This window comes from Lasioglossum baleicum, chromosome 7 (genome assembly GCF_051020765.1).
Source record: "Lasioglossum baleicum chromosome 7, iyLasBale1, whole genome shotgun sequence".
Classification (NCBI taxonomy): domain Eukaryota; kingdom Metazoa; phylum Arthropoda; class Insecta; order Hymenoptera; family Halictidae; genus Lasioglossum; species Lasioglossum baleicum.
In genome coordinates, this window is record NC_134935.1 from 6,748,765 (window position 1) to 6,769,675 (window position 20,911).

General features: G+C 41.2%; 5 protein-coding genes and 1 long non-coding RNA gene across 9 annotated transcripts in view; 2 read left to right on the plus strand and 4 right to left on the minus strand.

The window, feature by feature from the left end:
- Positions 1-3,662, plus strand: part of LOC143210705 (1-phosphatidylinositol 4,5-bisphosphate phosphodiesterase) — a 34,150-nt gene extending 30,488 nt beyond the window's left edge. For all 4 annotated transcript variants that reach the window (XM_076427817.1, XM_076427820.1, XM_076427819.1 and 1 more), the window contains 2 exons: positions 151-601; positions 821-3,662. In XM_076427817.1, coding sequence (XP_076283932.1) covers positions 151-601; positions 821-889 — 520 coding nt within the window. In that variant the 3' untranslated portion in view covers positions 890-3,662. The remainder of the gene's footprint in view (positions 1-150; positions 602-820) is intronic.
- Positions 3,152-5,034, minus strand: LOC143210711 (uncharacterized). The gene is made up of 3 exons (XM_076427833.1): positions 4,732-5,034; positions 3,972-4,227; positions 3,152-3,910 (listed from the first exon to the last, which is right to left on the minus strand). The coding sequence occupies exons 1-3, from the start codon at positions 4,741-4,743 to the stop codon at positions 3,810-3,812; spliced, it is 369 nt and encodes a 122-aa protein (XP_076283948.1). The 5' UTR covers positions 4,744-5,034; the 3' UTR covers positions 3,152-3,809.
- A 1,245-nt stretch (positions 5,035-6,279) lies between these two features.
- LOC143210708 (uncharacterized) lies at positions 6,280-8,595 on the minus strand. The gene is made up of 2 exons (XM_076427830.1): positions 8,265-8,595; positions 6,280-7,118 (listed from the first exon to the last, which is right to left on the minus strand). The coding sequence occupies exons 1-2, from the start codon at positions 8,532-8,534 to the stop codon at positions 6,501-6,503; spliced, it is 888 nt and encodes a 295-aa protein (XP_076283945.1). The 5' UTR covers positions 8,535-8,595; the 3' UTR covers positions 6,280-6,500.
- A 954-nt stretch (positions 8,596-9,549) lies between these two features.
- Positions 9,550-11,524, minus strand: LOC143210710 (uncharacterized). Its single transcript, XM_076427832.1, has 3 exons — positions 11,383-11,524; positions 10,955-11,236; positions 9,550-9,836 (listed from the first exon to the last, which is right to left on the minus strand). The coding sequence occupies exons 1-3, from the start codon at positions 11,392-11,394 to the stop codon at positions 9,693-9,695; spliced, it is 438 nt and encodes a 145-aa protein (XP_076283947.1). The 5' UTR covers positions 11,395-11,524; the 3' UTR covers positions 9,550-9,692.
- A 758-nt stretch (positions 11,525-12,282) lies between these two features.
- LOC143210713 (uncharacterized) lies at positions 12,283-17,002 on the plus strand. Its single transcript, XR_013009320.1, has 3 exons — positions 12,283-13,217; positions 13,284-13,516; positions 13,591-17,002. It is a non-coding gene; the product is annotated as an uncharacterized LOC143210713 (long non-coding RNA).
- Positions 15,143-16,461, minus strand: LOC143210709 (uncharacterized). Its single transcript, XM_076427831.1, has 4 exons — positions 16,301-16,461; positions 15,889-16,015; positions 15,631-15,800; positions 15,143-15,520 (listed from the first exon to the last, which is right to left on the minus strand). The coding sequence occupies exons 1-4, from the start codon at positions 16,415-16,417 to the stop codon at positions 15,380-15,382; spliced, it is 555 nt and encodes a 184-aa protein (XP_076283946.1). The 5' UTR covers positions 16,418-16,461; the 3' UTR covers positions 15,143-15,379.
- Positions 17,003-20,911: the final 3,909 nt, after the last annotated feature.

Sequence of the window (20,911 nt, forward strand, 5' to 3'; positions counted from 1 at the left end):
GTTCAAAAGTTTAAAGTTGACCGATTTACAGCATTCGTACCTGTCAAAAGTACTGAAAAAAGGCAAAAATTTCTGGTTACGCACGGAAAAGTTTACCCAAGACTTCTGGCTCAGTAAAGATTTTGTAAAAATCGACGTCTCTGGTTACAGCAAAGCACAACTATCAAGAGATCCTGTTGTTCGTCGAGCAGTTGCCGACCAGACGGATCAGTGGTCTCGATTAGCGAGTAAGCAACGCTGCGAGGAACGCGAGCTGATCCGTAATCACCTGGAGGAACGGCGACACACCTTGTGCAAATTGTGCATGGCCGCTCAAGTGGCCCAGCAGAAGCAACTCGCGGCGCGTCACGAGCGCGAGATCAAAGAGCTGAACGCCAGACAAGCAAGGCTGTCGGTGGAGAGCATGAAAGAGGTGATGAACGATAAAACTTTGAAGACCCGCGGGATTAAAGAGGGCAGGCTCAGGGAGAAACAGCAGAACAACACTAAAAAGTTCATGGAGGAGCGGCGGATCGCGCAGAGCATCCAGAACAGGGAGAAGGAGAAGCTGAAAGTTATTCACGAGAAGCAACTGGAGGAATTGCAAAAGGACATGAACGCGGTATGAATTAATCTCGTCCCCCTCGCTGCTAAATGAAAAATTTTAGAATGTTTTGCAGGCGTTTCGACTTGTTACATTTTCTACCAGAGAAGTGTCTTTAGTTTCGCATGATCATGTAAAAATATCTTAGATGGAAGATAATAATTCCAACTTTGTTGTAAAGACGAAAGTGACACTATGCGAGGGAAGACTGTATAATGAAGTGTTTGCAATTTCCAGATAATGGACATGTACAAAAACGAGGATATGGAGTACGAGCTGGCCCCGAAAACCGAATTCTACGTGTGATGGCCGCCGCGTTTTCCGTCGTATTCCTCTGCGACTGACCGGTTGCAGAGAAGTCTCGAGGTGCTGCGTTGAGAGTATCCGCATACAAACGTTAATTACAATTGGAATTGGGATCAAGCCTCGTTGGCCGACGTTCTCGGACCCGTCGATGTGGCCGCGTGAAAACAAACGAAAAGAAAAGAAAAGAAGATGACAAACGCGGCGAAACGTCAACGTCCCGAGAACCGGAAGCGAACGGAGAACCTCCGCGTTAATCGTAAACTCTAGTTCATTCTCCTGGATATTTTTTTATAAGAAGAAGCATCTTGTAACTCTCCATACTCTCCGTCGCCGCACGAGCAAGTACCTAGATTAAATAAGGGAGTCAATAAAAACTAAAGTGATCTAGTCAAGTTCTTATATTAATGATAAGTATATATATTTATTATACGTACGGTGTGCTCGGTTGAAACGCACACGGTGTACCCGGGAATAGGGACACTGGCCTACGATTCAGTAGAGAATGCAGTTCCGAGATGAAGGAACCCGTTAAACGTTTACCGCTAACTATTATTATTAAGTGTGACCTCGCCGTGTATCTTTAGGTTTGACTGAGAAACGGTAGTTTTATTTTATTGAACGAGGTAAGAAGTAGCTACGATCAAGTTACTCTAAATGTCTGTAATACCGATACTAACAAAATCAATGTCCACGAGATCCATCACATCCGAACATCGTACATGCAATGCTTTCGCAATGATAACTGCTTTCGGTAAAAGTGTCTCATTCCATTCTTCACAACCAGACTGCGGATCTTTATGTAAAATAAACATTCATCTTTATCGATCGTAACGAACAAGGCGCTGGACAGAGATGTGTTTCTTCTTTTATCCCTTGCGAGGCGGATACTTTTCACGATTTCATGACAGTCATGGCTGCGTCCATTCAAATCCTTATGCATTCATATTTTTAAGTCTGCTTCTTTGAGATCAGCATTGATCTTTCAGTGGCTAATGATCAGGCTTCCAAAAGAGTAGGATTTCGACGGAACGTTTGCAACTCTGGGTCAACATAGGCCCAGGCCCCGGCATCCGAGGGGTAGCATTTTAGTTAGTTGAAGATAGTATACAGTAGAACCTCAGGGTGGGGATTGTGAGGGCTACGCAGAAACAAAACAAGATCCACACTACGTATGACTGTGATTGGCTTCCTCTTTTACGAGCGAGGTTCTACTGTATAGACATTCTTAAGTTTTTTTAATTCTGTGACTGTTTGAAATGTCACCTACTCTTTCTTACCGTGAACGCATAGAATCCGCAGTCTATGTCCGTTTCGCTCAGATCTGCGTTCGCTGCTAAATCCCGTACCCATATTTTTTAGGGAGTCCGTATACTTACAATCATTCCTCGAGTCATTCCTCCGTCGACGGGCAGAGATCGACGCCGTCGGATTCCGGGCAGATCAGCGGTTTCCAACCTTTATGCTATCACCTTTTATTTGTTTCATAGGTACAATAATATAGACACGTTTCGAATACTAAAAACTTTATTACAAAAAAGTGAAAAGTAGATATTAACTTTTTATTAATAAATTTTGACGAATCCCACGTTGGAAACCGCTGCGGCAGATTGAAGAATAATTGCGCGTATAGGTTTGAACCGATCACGCCGTGTACACAATGAACCCGGGTCGCGTGGAGCTAGCGTGCCGCCCGACTCGGCGATTTCAATATTTTTCGATTGTTAACGCTATTATCGAATTCTATCGTGCGATGTGAATGTGCCGGAACGACTGTGCGTGCGTGTGTGTTACGTTTCCATTGCCTAACGCCGAGGGGAATTCTTTTTTCGTCGCTCCGACGATTCCTTATTCGCTGTCATCACACCATGACGTTCGCGCAACTAAAATCGAAGGAGCATGCTTTCACCGGACCGATAACAAAAATATAAAGTATTAAACGATCTCCGCGATCTTCTGTCACGATCGAGCAGGTACTCATTTCGAGAATCCTTTTTTCCTCCCGCCTCGAATGGATACTGTCGCACGAATGGTCCAATACGAAAATCTGGCTGAACAGCATTGTACATAAATTAAGAGCGAAGGGAGAGCCTAGCATAATGATTATCACGTCGTTGTTTTCATTCTAATAATGTTATTTACATAAATGATTATATTAACCTATGTTGTATATATATTATATATATTATATATATATTATATATATTATATATATATTATATATATATTATATATATTATATATATATTATATATATTATATATGTATATATATTGGATATAAAAGAATAAGGAAAAATAAAGAGATCGCTAGCTCACTACCACATCGTCGTGTCTCCGGTCGATTTATTTTCTGCGGTGTATTCGTACATCGATCAATCAAAGAACTCTCGATAGAAATGGGATAGTGCGATTTTTTAAAATTAAAGCTGAAATGTTGCAGAATAAGGGAAACACAGAGAGATTCTAAAAAAGTATGATTTTAGTTGTTTTGTACGAATTTCGATGACATACAATTTTCTTGTAATTCTTTAACGCAGATTTTCAAAGTTAAAGAACGTTCGTACTATAAGCTCTCTATTTTTCCCATATACTGCAATCTTTAAAACAAAAACCTATAAGGGAAACACAGAGAGATTCTAAAAAAGTATGATTTTAGTTGTTTTGTACGAATTTTGATGAGATACAATTTTCTTGTAATTCTTTAACGCAGATTTTCAAAGTTAAAGAACGTTCGTACTATAAGCTCTCTATTTTTCCCATATACTGCAATCTTTCAGCTTTCTTTTCTTCTTTTTCGTTGATGTTCGCATAGAATTCAAGAGTTCGGCCCAATGTGCGCCGTTGGCGATGTTAATCGCAATTAAGACGATTGAATCGCTTCCAGCCCGCGGCAACCATGATGAATCGATACTCGTGCAATGTTAATAGAATCTCTGTCCTGGGAAATTATAATCGTTGCCCAGACGGCCGTGACTGTAAGGTCCGAGGTTCGCGTGGCCCGCACCGACGTCGCCGAAAGGAACTAAAAATTCAAAGTTGCCGATAGTAACGTTCGTGTTTTTGATGTTTTTATTGATAATTACCTCCCGCCGCCTGATGCAGGTCCTGTCTGCCGCCGAGATAACCTTGATGCGGGAAAGACTCAGTTCCTAAACCCAAGTTCCCTTCGTGACCCCTAAAGTCTCCGAAAAACGCAGCTCCAGCGCCGTTGCCTATGCCATGTTGGTAGCCAGAGGCGTCATTGTATGGAAAACCACCTTGGTAACTTTGGAAATGCCCATGATCAATTATACCGGATACTCTTCCCGCTTCACAGGCGATGGCAACCACAAGACAGAGCTGCAATACGGAATAACGATATTTTTATCAATTTTTCTGGTGAGTCGACAACGTTTCGTTTAGCAAAATAGAGGAAGAACGGCAATATTTATGTTAAGGACGAAGATACATTAATTTTCTTCGATATTGTCACTAAATGAAGATTTGATCCCAAGACTGTCTTCCTCTTTTGTTTCATAATTCTTTTTAGAGAATGACAGATAATAAATCGCGAATTGAATTTCAAATGGAGCAGCAAGTTCAACTCCTTTAAAACATCTATATACAATATATAATTGCCAGTTCCAGTTGTTTAAAAAATGGCAGTCAAAGTAGCTGCAATGGACACGGATAAGAAACAAATTGAAAAATGTAATCTGACAAAGATTGATCGTATAAATTCATAATACGATAGCCACACCTCCGTTTCATCGTCAAAAGTGTTTTAAATGTATCCAGAAACCAACTCGGAGAAATAACATAACGGGATATAACATAATAAATAAAGCAACGGAAGATACTCACAAGGTATTTCATAGTGAACGCAGAAACTGTACAGGATATCCTCTTCGACGTAAACTGAACGAGATCGACCCGCGCACATACGTTTTATACGCATTGCGAAGCATGTTGAAAGTCTATGTAAAAATCTGGCTAGATGTTTACGCTCGTGGATTGTCATAGAGAGAAGAAAATCGGTGGTTTTAAAATCGCGAAGCGTTTCGTCCCGCCTGCCCCGCCTTATGCAATTCCCATGCGTTGCGACTGCATGACGAAACGACTATTCGTTGAAATAATCGGGCAATCAGTTGGAAAGCTTGCCACAAAAGGATGACCCGTAATTAATTCCCTGCTATTCCCTTCCTGGCGTTGACTTGACGCAATCAAGCTGTCCGATGAAAGGCGAAAAAATGTCGATAGTTGTATCGATTAACGGCAAGCCAGACGGCCAAAAATTTTTCGGAAATTTCGAAAATCGTTTCCTGTATTAGGAGAACATAACAGCGAAAGAGGTGGCACGAAAATTCAGTAGTAAAACTGAACGACAAGCCATACGGACAAAAATTTTTATTTTCCGATGTTTTACTATTTTTACAATTCCAAATCAGTAGTGATAGTCATCGACAAGTTAGACGGGCGTAAATTCCTGCGGAAATCAGTAGTATGATCCTACAACAAGTCGGACGTTCGGGAAAAATTTCTGGTTTAATAAATATATACGCATATACATTTTTTTATTACATTGTCTTTATGTATTCATACTTAAAATGTTTGTATTGAACTAATGTTGTGGACCTAACATCACCGACGAGATACTGTCAAAGTCTGCCAGGTGTCGCGACGTTCACGTCTCTGTTGATAACTATTCGATTAATTAACTAACAGTTTCAGTATTTCGCCGCTGCATGAATTTGCGCTATACAGTGGTTGAGAAAAATTTTTTGTTCGAAATGTTATAAGCAGTTTTTTCATATTTAAATACAGATTATCCGAAACCCTTGAAAAATCGTGATAATGGGGTGCTTCCACCGGAAAGCTGGAAAAAATTATTTTATTTTATTTTAATACTAATTATCATTTAAATATAATACTTATATAGTATATTATTTTCATATTTAAATACTGTTCAACATTTATTCGAAACATTTTTTCCTCAGATTATCCGAAACCCTAGAAAAATCGTGATAATGGGGTGCTTCCACCGGAAAGCTGGAAAAAATTATTTTATTTGATTTTAATACTAATTATTATGTAAAAATAATATATAGTATATTATAATATGTAGAGAGAGAGATCACGTAACTTTTTAATAACTAACATATACATTTAATAAAAAAAACTTTAACTTCTTACTATTCATTTTTTTACACCCAAATACAAAAATTTAGAAATCGACTTGCTCCGCCAAACATGGCTTTCGACGCCCTGAAACCGGATCGTTATCAGGAGTGATTTTTGAATCATGCGTTCGATGAGACTACCGACTAAAACCTCATAGACCAGGGAAAGTTATATGGAACGAGGGAAAGGACGTTGTGAGGAATCTAGAAGAAGATCTACAGTTGCGTCCGTTTTGTTTCTTGTTTTATTGTACAATCTGGGAAACGAGTGCCTCGCTAAAACATACGCGTGACTGATTCATTATGGCTGATGAATGCGACATGGTTGATTCCAACGAGGCAAATGTCACGGAAGAACCTCGGTTCGTTGCCGTATTTCAAGATCATTCAAAGTTCGACGATCGATCCCTTGGATCTCTGTGCTCAAACCGTGACGTGTCCGATCCACGGACTCTATGGGCACCATGGTTTTATCGCAGATTGGAACACGGGTTGGGGATGGACGATTGGCTGGGCGATTTTCACGTAATTGGGTTGCGGAGCCGGCACATGAATCAGTTTCGGTTGATGATACTGAACCGGGTAGCTGATCTGGGGCTTCTGGATCACCTGGGTGACAGGGACCTCGTACTTCTTCAGCAAAACCTTCGGTTGCTCGTACATCACCTTCTGCACCATGGGCGCGTAGTAGACGGGCTTCTGGTAAACCGGCGCGTACGAGATCATCGGTTTTTGATAAACCGGCAGCACCACCTTCGGCTGAACTATCGGCTTCACCACCACCGGTGGCGGAGCTGGTTTCACGTATGTGATCATAGGCTTCTGGACTACCTGGATCGGCTGATGATAGACCGGCATCGGCGCTGGATGCACCACCGGTTTGACGTAAATCTGCGGCGGTGGTGAATACGAGATCGGATGAGAGTACGGTGGACACGGGTTATGGTACGACTCCCGTTTTGGCTTCAACATCATGGCGTCCATCATGGCCGCCTGGTCCTCCATCATGCCGTCCGCCATGTGCATCGACATCTCCGACCGTACGCTCGACAGCCATATCAGGCATGGGATCTGCAAGTTGCGAAAATGCTCGTTACATCTTGCAATACATAGATCTATATGTTCGATCGTTCCATAATCGGAAGATAGATTTTGGGTCAACGCAATCGTATTAGATCGGTGCATACGAAATGTCGATGCTGTTTTTGCTTGACAATGAAACACACTTATGTGCTTTGTTGTATACTGCATTTTTTCTAATGCCTCATTCTTTTGGTGGAAATATATTCTACAGTGTTAAACTTGTTATGAAATATATGTTTTTAGCGCATTAAATAAATATGTCAGCGTGTATCACCAGTAAAAAAGTTTACTGAAACCTTCAGCTATAAGCAAATCATAACCGAGATTACCACAATTTTAAAAAGAATGGGGATTTAAAGAAATAAAAAGGAAGAAGAATCGAGAAAGACAAAGGAGCTTCAAGATGCTCCTAATTTAAAATATTTCGGATTCTATTCCGCAGTAATGGGTACGCAGTAATTGTTACATGGCTCTTTTTCGTCCGCAGTAATACGTGCAAAATGTTATCGATTTTATTTTTTAATATTCTCTGATGTTGTATTGGGTTTTGAGGGCCACCAATGTCTTTTTGTATTCAGAAAACATTATTCTTCTATAAAATGCTTAAATAAATTAGGAATAATAATATAAGTCAGTATGGACATAGCCCAACAATTTACCAATAAATATTAATTGTGCCCATAATTATGAAAGTGGTCTAAGTCAAAATTATTTCCAATCCCATTATTTTAAACTAAATTAATTCAATGTAGATAGTGCTTGTTAGTTCAACATTACATAGAATTCATCTAGCGTTAATATTTTTTTCCATTAAAGAAGAAATAAATGAAATATATATGACTATTCTGCGGATCTTTATGCAAAATAAAAAATGTTAGCATTGATTGCAAGACACAGGAGCCGAATAAAAATTTCATTCTTCTTTTAATTATCTTATTAAAGTGAAACTACAATAATACGCTGGTGGCCTTAAATCTTTCTAATACCTCCACTGTTTTAAATTGTACGTACCCATTTTTGTTATAAATGCATAAAATCCGCAGTCTATATATAACATAGACCACTTTCATAATTAAGGGCGCAATTATTCGCCGGAAATCGCATAAACGACGATTCTCTTTCGGTTTTGCTTACCAGTAGCCTGAACATGATTCGCGAAGATGGCTGAACTGATGATGGGTCCCGGATAAACGGCCGATCTACAGTCCCGGGCGAAACTAGGAGCGCCTCGTGCGTGGCCCTCGGTTTTATAAACTTTTGCCCGACTTCAACGGGGCAGGTTCCATGTTGGTCGTAGTCGAATGTGATTCCCTTAAGCGGCCGTAAAAAGCGGTCGTCGGTCAGTACTATGACGCAACTGGTCGCACCCCGGTATTTCCTGAATAAATTCTGCACCTCGGGCATTGGCCACGGGTTATACGCGTTGTCGTCGTTAGATGGTCGTCATTAGCAACACCGTCGATCGGACACACCGTCGTTGGCCGGTTTCTGGATCGACAAAACCGGAGGGCAGCTTCGTAACGCGGCCGATCGCCTCCAGGTGTTGCCTTCAGAAATTCGCCGGACTTAAGAAAAAACTGTGTCCCGTTTGAAATAGCTCCGTGATCGCCACTGCGCCGTTTGTAGCCGGAGTGCGATAAATCAATCCGTGATCGATCGATCGACATTCGATAATCATTTGTACACGTTTCGATGGAAATTATAGTCGAGAATTTGCGGAAATGTAGGTTTGAAAAAATTCAATCTTTCCATATAAATAAACCTTTGCTGTCGGAATTGTTTGGACACGAAAACTAAGCATTTCTTCCGACCTAGAATAATTCCATTGTATATAATTTTCTTCATTTTATGGATATGAAATTGATGTAACACTTCATACAATTTAAAATCTAGACTGCGAGTCGCCACCCGAGTGTTAAGGGTTAAAGAGACTCATCAGATTATAAATCTACCAACGAAGAATTCAAATACTTGGAAACACGAATCAGAAAATAGAAATTGCGTAAACACGCAGTCCCGAGATAACCATCGCATAATCGCCCCAGTTCATTCATATGCTTAGCCAGTTTTCGGGGTTATCAGCGCCAATAAACACCGGTTCGAAATGTTCGATTTGTAAGATCGTCGACTTTTCCTTCGGCGGAGAGTAGATAATTTTATCACATTCTCGGATGGAGAAACCGAGCGGCGCGCCGGGGTGCAGGGCCTCTGGATCAGCGGAATCATGTACGGCGTGACTGACCTAATTAAGAAATAGTGTAGTACAAAGAAAAAGTGACTTTTATAGCCAGTTGCTCCGACGAACCCGCAGCCGTGCGACGCACTTTCGAAATCGTTCAATCATCCGAGCCCCGCTCCGGGACTGTGCGTGCACTCGTTGGAAAGGGAACACGCTGCGCAGTGACTGACCACAGACAGGTAAACAGAAACGATTTATTTAAACAACAATACATTAAGTATAAAACAACGGGCTATGTACAACGCAAAGAAACGGCCGTTTCTTTCTAACGTAGATTTTTTGGCTAGACGTCTTCGTGTTTGGTGTTGCGGGCTGAACGTTGATCAGTGCTTCCAGCCGTGGCCCTTGCTTTGGTGATGGAATACGTGCTTGTAGACGGGTACGTGGACCGGGTACGGTTTCGGGATGGGTACCGGGTAGTGTTTTTCCACCGTCACCGCGTACGGTTTCTCCACAACGTACGGCACCTGCGAAACAATCGTCAATTTCAACGTCGCACTCGAATTTTCATAATGCTGCGTAACGAGGCTCTGCGTAACGCGATCCGAAATTTTATGCGAACAGAGTTGCACGAGTGTACCATTTCACGGGAATGCGATACTCCAGCGAGTACCACGTAGACTACTGTTAACACCAGGCTAAAAAAACTGTGTCGTTCGAGTATCCATAGGAAAAGTGCGTCACAATGTTCGTCGTGTCAATGGTTCAACGCTTTGACTGTCACTTCTTTGTATAAGAAAAATAAATCTAGTCTTCTGTTTTTGTGTTATGAAATAAGTTCCGTGTCTGCGAGTCTTTTACAGGCAGAGCGTCAGTCAATATGTCAAAGTGTTCCCTAATTTGTCTGTCAAATGCACACCAGTTTCTTTCTCGAAGTGCTTGCATCATTTATGGATTTTTTTGTTGCACTTTTAGAGACTCGAGACAAATCTTGAAAAAAGTTTAAGATTTGTGTTCGAATGCAACAAAACTTCTAATAGAATTTTTTGTAAATCTCCATGCACTTTTTTATCTGCCCATAATAATTAGCCAGTGGATCTTAAATTACACCTATCAATTTTTGTTATAGATGCATAAAATCCGCTGTCTAATAATCATGCTTGTTAAAACAGTATCTCGCAGCACGATTGAAATTCGACTAGCATATACGGATTACGAATTGCACGTATTACAATGACCTTTTTAGGGGACGATAAGATCCCATATAATTTTATAATTTATATAAAATTAATAACTTTATAATATATATAGTTACATGGTTTTATTAATTATTTTATTGGGGTGATATTGAAATTTAATAAACTTTAAATTTTATAACCTCAAATTAATGTAAAATAAATGAAATTTTAATAAAAATGATTAGAAAAATTATCTTAGGGATAACAGCATTATATCTATAGGAAGATCATATTTATAAAGATGTTTGTGACCTCGATGTTGAATCAAGATATATTTTAAATGCAGGAATTTAAAGAGTGAGTCTTACATGATGTGAGTTCAGATCGGTGTAAGCCAGATTGGTTTCTATCTTTAAAAAATTAAAATGTTTCTGTACGAAAGGACAAAATATTTTTGAAATTAGTACCTTTTTCTCAACCACATAGGGCTCCGGCTTTTCCACGGGGATCTCCACATGTTTGATAACTTCCACTGGTACCGGATGCGGCACTGGCACTTCAACTTGATAAGGTTGAGGGATGGGTACCTTGATCTCCTGAGGTACTGGCACCGGGACAGGATGTGGAATCGGTATGGCGTATTTTTTGTAAATCGGTATTTCGACTGGTTTGGACGTCTCATGGTAAGTGGAGCCGCCATGTTCTTCTTCGTAGGAAGCAGCCACGGCTGCCACCATAACTGCCAGGATCTGTAACGAGAAAGAGGATTAATATCACCGTTGCCGAAGAATCGAACTTGACATTGAAATTATTCCCTTCCCAAGTAAGCTAACTTTACGTAATGAAAATTGAATTCAGCAAGTGGAAGGCAGAAAGATGCTTATCGAGAACTCACGATGATCCTCATGATTTTTTTGTTGAACCCAACGATCACGCTCGAACGAATCCAGTCGGCGGAACCCGCAGTGTTAACTCGCCACGATCTGTTTGATGCTTTCAAAGTCACGGCCAAGTGTTTATATACCAACGTCACTTTCTCCCCTTCTCTTCATTAGGTTGACTCTTTCTGCTCGTCGTGTTAATCTGCACACGTACACGATCGCCCCGGCGATCCTCTGCTTCGATATAACAACGACTACGCACACAGCGAAGCCTCACCTTTCTCAAAACAGATCTGCATAATCCGCCGAAGATCAACGAACCGAAATGTTTTTGCGCCTCGCGGTTTCCACGAGGTGGAACGCTGGATCCTCGCCGGTTTTTCCGAATTAATTCGAATCGAGTTGGCCGAGAATAATTAGCTGGCGACCGACGTAATATCGGTAAGATATTTAAGAAATTCGCGAGCGCCGCTCCCACGGACGCCAAATACAGCAGTCACTTTCGATTTTCACCGTATCCGAGGGCGAGCGAAACATTGTTTCACGAACAACCGCGCGCGGAAAGGAAAACCGTGACAGTTTGTTGCAATTATCCTTTCATTGAGCGATTACGCGACTTGTTAGCCGTGCTGACACCCCTTACCCGAGGATGTGATCAATATTTTCGGTGATCGACTACGCGGAATGATCCACGCTGCACGCGATCAATCGACCGAAGCGGACGCTGCTTGGTCGTGGTCTACTTCGTCGGTTTAGCAATTTGTAAATTACTGTCAGCCTGTTTGACTACAAGTCGAGGCGTTCCCATCTCCAGCAGACACGCGAGCCTCGAGAAGTCCAGCTTTCCAGCGCTGAACCTGTCTGAATCATGAAATTTGTCTAATTTTCTTCTGAAACATAATAAATTTGTATGATCTTTGGAATATTTATTTTGACATGTTTCATTCGATATTGTAAGTCCTAGAAATGTTCTGGAACATTGCTTATCATTTTAAATTATTAAGGCGTTCATTTGTGTTTTATTAAATTATAAAATATTACGTAAAGCAGATAAAAAAGATGGGTAGTAGTAATAGATAAAAATAACTTATTATCAGGCGTTCGTTGTAGCGTTTCTTACAGCGTCGTATTGCTAACCACTCATCCATTTCTACGATCCAAAATGAGCAGAGAGAATGCAACGTTACAATGTTAGAGTGATTCTGCTGATTGAAGTAATCATTAACGAGCACAATAACCTACGTTTCACAAATCGGCGAGATTGTTTTTTCCATAGATGCTATCGGCGGTAATAACAAGAGAAATTAGAGTTATAACGCTTTTTTTCTTGCGAAATATACGAGTCTCCTTTCTTTTCCAGTAATTACAGCTACACTTGGATAACATGATTATGACGAATCGTGCTTGAATAACTTATGTTTCACTCAATTTTATTAAACATTTTATATTAGTGTCTTCATAAGTTTTTCACAAATTATCAATTGATAAAGATCCGGTGACTATATTTGATAAAACTGTAAAATAACGTGCAATTAGATCAAATTCTACTAAACTCATTGTTTCACTGCTTTCGCAGATCTTCCATGAAGATCCATGATCTAGAATCGATAAAACTATACAACATAAAATCGTAATAATTTCTTCTCGTTCTCCTTTCCTCTCAGAGTCTGGAATTTCCAAGGCACACCGAATCTGCATCGATCGTCCTGCCGCGACTCGAACTTTCGAACACCCGTTCTCTCCCGGACAGACACGTGGAAACACATTTGGTCTTTCGAATACGTTGCCGGAGGCCGTGAAGTGCTCGAACAACAACAACAGTACGTTTATACAGGATGTCCCATTTAAGGTAAACCACTCGAATAAATGTAATCACCCAAATATCTCCTTTATTTGTGATGTGTTTGTCAACTAGATGAACTAGAATATGTAAGGAAAAAAACACATGTACAATAAAAAGAATATCGATGACCACGAAACTCTGGAAAAAAACCTTGAGAAAAAAATAACAATTGCAAACCATTCACCTTGCGACACCATTTACATTGTATTAGAAACACTTGTTATGTCATCAAAAATAAAGGAGACGTTAGGTAGTTCCATTTGTGTGGACCACCCTGTATACCTCGTCTATATTGAGGTTATGAGGTATGTTGAACCATATGTGGTTAAATTTTTGTATTGAGATTTGTAGGAGACTCTGTACTGATTACTTTTTGTAGGAAACATTTTTTTGTCACACCACCGAAAATGTCTGAAAAATCGTGTGAATAATGAAGAATAATTGAAAACTGGCTATTCAGGCATCCAAACAAGAGTAATCCATAATTATTGAATGAATGAAGTTTATTACATTTAATGAAATAACAAAAATGTGCTTATTTAAAGAATTACAAAAATTCAAACAAAATTAAGTATTATATTTTACAAAGTTACCGACTATATATTCAATTGATCATACGGATTATCTGCTTATAACGCTATTCATCTATTAATAAACAAAAATCTATACTATAATTCCTTTTAACAAAGGTAAAATACAGGTCTTCAATATGGAAAAATTGCTGTGATGCTATACTACGATGCTGTTACTATAATCTCTCAAATACAAATGATCCAACTAAGCTAGCAAGAAGTTCGAATGTTTATCAATGGTCGTATAATCTAAAAAATTCATAAGATATGTCTGGGTTAAGTCTTTACATTCTTAACAGCCGCTGAGTGGTCGTCAATGCGTCTCGTGCAACGCGACTCGCCGCGGAATTGCGTGTCACGTGACGCTTTAAACCATCATAATTTCCAAATATGGATGAGTATGGACGCGAACTTTACAGGATCTTTTAGAGGAGACGTTGCTGAAAATGTTCCACTTTATTAGAGCATCTCTTGTCAAAGGTGAAAAATTTTGACGATTTTCCTTAGTTGACTAAGTATTCTTTTTATAACAAATTATAAACATTAATGTTTAGTTCCTGGTGCGTTCTCAACATAGATATACATTCTTCGTATAAACAAAAATTGGACACTTAATCTTCAGTAGATTTTCCAGGACATCGTTATGAAGAAAAGGAATTTTTTCGGTGATAAATCGTATCTGAAAAAGTTTGATCTTTGAACGCTTTTTGTAACGAGAATTTTTAATAACTTTAGTGAATATTATCGTTTTCGTTAAAAATTCGTTAAAAATCGATATGAGGACTTGGATATTTTATCTCATGAACAGCTAGCGCGTCGATCTGGCCCACTGTGCGTCGCTTCAAATGGGACACCCTGTGCACAGAGATTTCTGCAATTGTGTTCGCGTTAGAACGTCACCGGGGAGGAAGGTGCAGCGAGACGTAGAGAGGGGTGTGGTCGTAGGAGAGAAGTTCTCTCGGAAGATTTGAATCGTATACGACGCGGCGTACGTATCGGCGAGCGGAACAGTGAAAGTGTATCCCGAGTAAAAGTGGTTCCGATGCAGGAACGCTGACTCGGCTGTCTTGCGCTCATTATGGCGAGCCAAGATCGGGATCGGAATGGCGGGTCCGGTAGCTGGTTTCTGTCCAGCTCGGTCCGGATGACGAGGAAGCGGAGAGGAAAGGTTACGAGCTTCCCTATTGTCCCGACAACGAGCAGGAAGAGGATCTCGATCAAACACCCGGTTCTACCCGTCGGGATTATCTTCCGTGATCCTCTAATTGAATTATTCGCGCGCGCGTCGCACGCACGCGAGCACGTTTATCCGCTCGCAACGATCTGCGCGGTGATTCATTAAACAACCCGTTCCCTCAGTTCTCTTCCTGTTTCACTTGTTTTCATTTCTTTTTTTTTGCAAACCATTTATTAACAAAACAAACAGAACGCGATCATCTAGGTACGTAAAAACTTAACGATTGTATAAAAAGTAACAACATCATTGGCAACGATCGACGGTGATCATCGGTGATCGTTCGATAATTAAATAATTCTCGTTCCCAGGTGAAGGAACTGTTGCTGGATGTCCGACGCGTTCTCGTCGCTGAAGAGAGTTTAATGCCATCCTTTGCCCTTCGAGGTGTAATGGAACACGTGTTTGTAGATCGGTACGTGAACCGGGTACGGCTTCGCGACCGGTATGGGGAACTTCTTCTCAACGTAGACCGGGTACGGCTTCTCCACGACGAACGGCACCTGCGTGAAACGTAATCATCGCTCGTTAGAACAATCGTTTACGATCATAAATGATCGTGGAATCCGAGCGATTCTACGGCTGAAAGTGTGCACAGAGTCGGAGTACTTACGTGTTTCTCGACGACGACAGGTTCGGGTTTTTCCACGGGGATCTCGACATGTTTGATCACCTCGACCGGATACGGCTGAGGAATCTCGATGGGGACGCTCTGCGGTTGAGGAATCGGAATCTCGATTTTCTGGGGTACCTGGACCGGCACCGGATGGGGTATCGGTATCGCTGAAAATGTCAGATCACACTTCTGGTCAGTATTTCGGTATACGTAATTTGCGTCGGATCGTGCGGATGGATGATTGAAAATGTTCACCATATTTCTTATAGATCGGTATCTCCACAGGCTGCGATTTTTCCTCGTAGGTCGAGTGTCCGTGGTCCTCGTCCAGATGGCTCGCGGAAGCTACGCCTACGAGCACCGCGAGACCAACAAAAGCAATCTGTAAACATTCGATCGTTAATCATCCGCTCGACTGATAAATGGTTACCCGTAAATCACTATCCTTCGTTTCTCTATCAAGCCTTTCAGTCGTTCGCGAAACAGCAGAGCGAAAAAAAAATAATACAAAAGCGAACAGGAGGGTAGCAGAGGCGTCGAGAACACGCCAGTGTCCGAGCGTTTAGATTCAATTTTCTGATAAATTGACACTGGATCCCGGAACACACCGACCGGTTCGGCACCCGACTTTTCCTGCGACATGCGACTGTTTGGACGCGGTTCTTACGATTTGGTTCATGGCTGCAGGTTTATCGGATTGTGGGTGTGTCTCTGAATTGTGTGCACAGAAAGGATCGAGCGTTGAATGTCTGCGGTTCTGGAGCGGGAGCTTATATACTAACATCGATTCCACCACCTTTCACTGATTCCTTCCGCTAGACTCTCGACCCTTTCCAGGATATAATGAATCGGGTCTCGCCACCCACCAACCTACAGCCGAACTATATGCGACGCCGATGAATATGAAAGGTTCCCGTTTCATTTTTCACGCGGTTCGTTGAACCGCACCGGCACCCGGCACACCGGAAGTCAGGATTACGCGCGATCGTGGACACGGGAAGCACACGACGTATGGAAGTGTCCCGTCGTTAGAGTAACGTGTTCCGATCCACCGAACGCTTTCTGATCAACGCCGCGCCGCGGAGAGAATAGCCTGACGCGATCGGGTCAACTATGTTACATGATTACGGTTGATTATGGATAACTCGACGCGGAAAAAAATCGTCCTTGCGAGGCACTTCCGACCGGTGCACAGCGGGCTGGAAACCTGTTTTTCGTGTATCTCGTATTTTCGTATGTTTCGTCTATTACTTAGACCACTTTCATGATTATGTCAGCACTCGAGTGCTTAGGGTTGATACAGATAATGTTTATTTTGTATACAAAATTGCAGTCTACCAATCGTTCTAGTGATTATTGCGCCAAACAATCCGACAGAGAATATAAGATATACTTATGTACCTCATACAATACTTAAATGTCTAGTAATTGATTAGTAGACTGCACTGAGAAAAAAAAGTAGTTACTTCAATAACACGCGTGTTATTGTAATTTTACTTCGATGAATATCAAATCGCATGAACAGCAAATCGTGATGTATTTGAATTGTCTATCATGAAATGATTGAAAATATTATTCGATTCAATACCGTACATTATTATTCGTAATATTTCTCTTTTTCCTTCAATCAGATATGTTGATAAAAAAATTTGAGAAATGTATTGATTTATACTGGAATTGGTTTGAGGCAATATCTTATTTTTTTGAAAACATTGATGGTCAAGCTATTCGCTTATATGATTGGCGGAAATGAGTTTTGCTATTGAAATTCAATAGTATTAAATATTAAAATAAGTTCATATGATATTGGCACTATTCAATAGTACATCTTATTGAATCAACATATATTTTTTTTGTTTCGACAGGATTTTTTTCTCAGTGTGCGGATGTTTATGCATTTATGGCTTATGAAAATTTTCAGAAAATGGTGAAATATAAAATTCCACAGGATTTAGTACGATTTTTATTTATTTCAGAACTACACAGTGTCTACTACCACTGAAAATAACATTTCACGTGATTCCACTTTCTTAAGATTTGCCTGCAAACATTGAAAATTGGGTGAACAACCGCAGTCTATAGATTAGATAACAACATATTTAATAATGTAAAGAATATCTTGAATAATGGTACAGCAATTCATTTTTTGCATAAAAATTCGCAATTGTACAATTGACTACGAAACATTTTTCTTCTAATTACTTCGAAAGGATCCGATAAAGACCACTGAGCGATAATATCGTTTTCAGATGCGGCAACGAATGGACATGAGTTCTCTGGCTCGCCGACGAATACGGGAAAGTGTTCGCAGTTTATTAATCACGTTGATTCAAAGCGAACCGACCTTGCGGCCACGAGAATGAAGCACGTGCAACGCCGAGCAGCCAGATCTCGCGAAGTCACCGGCAAAGCGGAAGATCAAAACCACCACAAGTTGCAACCGCAAATTTACATTGCTGCTACATTTACCGGAAGTGAATGTCTGGACGCAGTTATGAGCGACCGGAGTTTTTTCGCCGGCGCCGGAAAATGTAGATCGTCGATCTCTACTCGATCGTGACCAGCGACGCATTACGAAATTCGATCGGAACATTCGGTTTGATGGAACGAGAAATACCGACCAAGAAGTCGATATCTTTTTCGAGCGAGGGCGTAGCAAACCGACACCTGCGCGTGTTCGTGAGTGTGTGCAAATCTCAGGCTTACCGGAAGTGAAGGTGAAGAACGCTCTCGGTAAAGACACTCAAAGCGGATCAAATTTTTCGGAGCGATGGAATGAAAGTCCGAACGCGTTCGCTTCGTGAAAGGACTTCTCGCGAAAAAGCGATCGGCTACGGCGATCTTTGTTCCTGTAAAAGCGGATTTCGGGCTGCTTTAGCCCGGCAACGGTGCTGGGAATCCGTAGACAAGATCAGAAAGCGTACGTTCTCTGCTGTATACCGTCAGCTTTTTTCGGCATTGATTGGGCGTGTCCCCGATAAAATCGTTTCTTCGAGATCTCCCGTCGAGATTTTTTAATGAAACGGGAAGTATAAACGGCTGCGGTTTCTTCGCGAGCCGTCAGATTATCCGAAGAGAGCGTACTCGTAGCACTTACTCTAACTTCGTTTTAATATTCATGAGAGGTTTGAAGAGCCGAGGAAGACGGTGATTCAAGCACAAATGAAATCTCCAATTCCACGCGGCAACTGTCCATCAACGCAAATAGATTCCTTCTGTTCGCCTAGCAGATCTTCCGTCTTTTCTGTTTTCCAACTACCGCGGAATTCGTGCGAATATTGCGGGAAAATAGTTCTGCCGCAATTTAATCTATGCAACATTTCAAATGGATTTATTCCGTCGCTTTTACACGCGATATGATTCGGGAATTGATTTCTTGACAAACGAAATCAACATTTGCGAACGACGATTTATAACAATACTGGAAATATTTCCCTCGGGTTCCAATTGTTTGTTTGCAAGTGTAAGAATTAAATACATGCACCCGACGTGATTAATATGCATTTAATGGAAATGTAATTACAGAAGTTAGAGCACTGAACACAACTAAATTGCAAGTTAGAGGAACCACATTTCCAAACTTTAAAGCCGTTCAAGCTATAGTAGCGCAGATCAATTTTAGTCGACTTTATCGTCGTTCGTAAATTGGCACCGACAAAGAATTCCCGTCAAGGTCGATCTGTATCACGCCATGCGAAATCACTTACTATGTATCCGGTTGCATGATGGCACGTTACATGGTTCGGTGGAACTTACATTAATACAGCGCTTCTTATTAATATATGGGATGCGAAACCACAAGTTGAGGCAAGTTTTAATTAACGTTGCTTTATTAAATATATATTAGATTGAAGAACTAAATCCTTAATCCCGCGGGATTGCGGGCCCTAAACGGGACTAGGAACTAGGAATTCAATGAATAAACAAGAAATAACACTAATTCTAATTCGACGCTGGTCGGCTATCCTCGAGTTTAATTATTCGGCCGCGCATCTCCGGGCGCGACGCGGGTGTGGCGTCGCGACGCAATTTGGTTGTCCGCTGGCGTATATATTAATCCCAGATGCCCGGAGATGAGAGAGATCAGAAGTTAATGGCAACTGCGAACGCGGATAGTATGTAATATGGTAATATCTCCGGATGGGAGACCGTGCAACCGTGGGCTATCATTTCACGGTGGAAAGTTTGTCTCGGATTTCGGTACGGTTTGCAAGGGCGAGCGGTCTCTCTGCGCGGACTTCCGCCGCTCGATATACACGGACAACATTTCCATCAAACGGAAATACAGACAGTTCGCGACCCACCTTATTAAACTCCCTCAACCGGACCAACGGCGGCGAATAAACCCTCACGACGTCGACGACGACGCAAACGTTGGAGGGTGCTCGATCGGTCTCGTTAACTTAACGTCCCGGTTTATTTGCCTGTTTATTGTGACTTCCCAGCCGCCTCTCTACCGGCACGCGACGCGTGACACGCTACCTTGTCAGGTGATCATTCGGCCCCGATGCAGCCTAGACCCTCCACGATTCCCTAACAAATTGGACGAATAGGACTTTTACGGCTGCACAGGTCCATCGGCGATCAGAGTTCAATTGGACACCCACGACTCCCATTGTTCCCGATTCGGAGCGGACAGAATGCTGCTGGGTCACAACCCGGCACCTTTGATCAGGTGAAAGCGGGTCTTCAATCTTTATGCCTGTTCGTTCGCTTTAAAAGGCTATACTCTGCCGGCAGGACCAAAAAAAGTTTTTGGGAATTTCTCTCGCGAAGACCTGGCCGCTTTCTTCGAAGTTGTTTTCGGGTTTAACCCTTCGGTGCACGAGCTGCGTTTATGAAACCAGGACGAAAATTGTTCTTTATTGAACGAAAGTTAGTCTCTCGGTCTTCTGTTTTAGAGAGTTTGTTGTTGAGAATAACTTGTAATCTTTTTTTTACAAGGTAACTGCACCAGTGAATAAACGGGCACCAGTAAGTGAACGCTTTTGTGTATTTCAACAAATTTTAAGCCGCACGGCATACTAGCGATAATGACTCTTGGGCCAATTGAATATATGACTCTTTTTCGTAGCTGTATTCCTATTGGTACAATAGAAAGAATATAGTAGAATATAGTGTTCATTGACTGGTATTTTTAATATTTTTTATTTAACGTTTAATAAACAAAAATAATAATAATTTCATTTTATTTGTGTTCATTTATTTTTGATAAATGAAGTATAGGGAGCCATTTGGCATATATGAGATTCCTTTAATTCACATATTTTTTTAAAAT

Bases quoted from the DNA above. Each gene is read 5' to 3' on its own strand.
- LOC143210711 (XM_076427833.1), bottom strand. The intron at 3,911-3,971 runs GTAATTATCAAT...TTGAATTTTTAG, and splicing joins CCTGCATCAGGCGGCGGGAG to TTCCTTTCGGCGACGTCGGT.
- LOC143210708 (XM_076427830.1), bottom strand. From the start codon at position 8,534: ATGCCCGAGGTGCAGAATTTATTCAGGAAATACCGGGGTGCGACCAGT. The intron at 7,119-8,264 runs GTAAGCAAAACC...CGCAACTTGCAG, and splicing joins GAATCATGTTCAGGCTACTG to ATCCCATGCCTGATATGGCT.
- LOC143210710 (XM_076427832.1), bottom strand. The intron at 9,837-10,954 runs GTACTAATTTCA...ATTGTTTCGCAG, and splicing joins CCTATGTGGTTGAGAAAAAG to GTGCCGTACGTTGTGGAGAA.
- LOC143210709 (XM_076427831.1), bottom strand. From the start codon at position 16,417: ATGTTAGTATATAAGCTCCCGCTCCAGAACCGCAGACATTCAACGCTC. The intron at 16,016-16,300 runs GTAAGAACCGCG...GAATGTTTACAG, and splicing joins CTGCAGCCATGAACCAAATC to ATTGCTTTTGTTGGTCTCGC. The intron at 15,521-15,630 runs GTAAGTACTCCG...CGTTTCACGCAG, and splicing joins CTGTCGTCGTCGAGAAACAC to GTGCCGTTCGTCGTGGAGAA.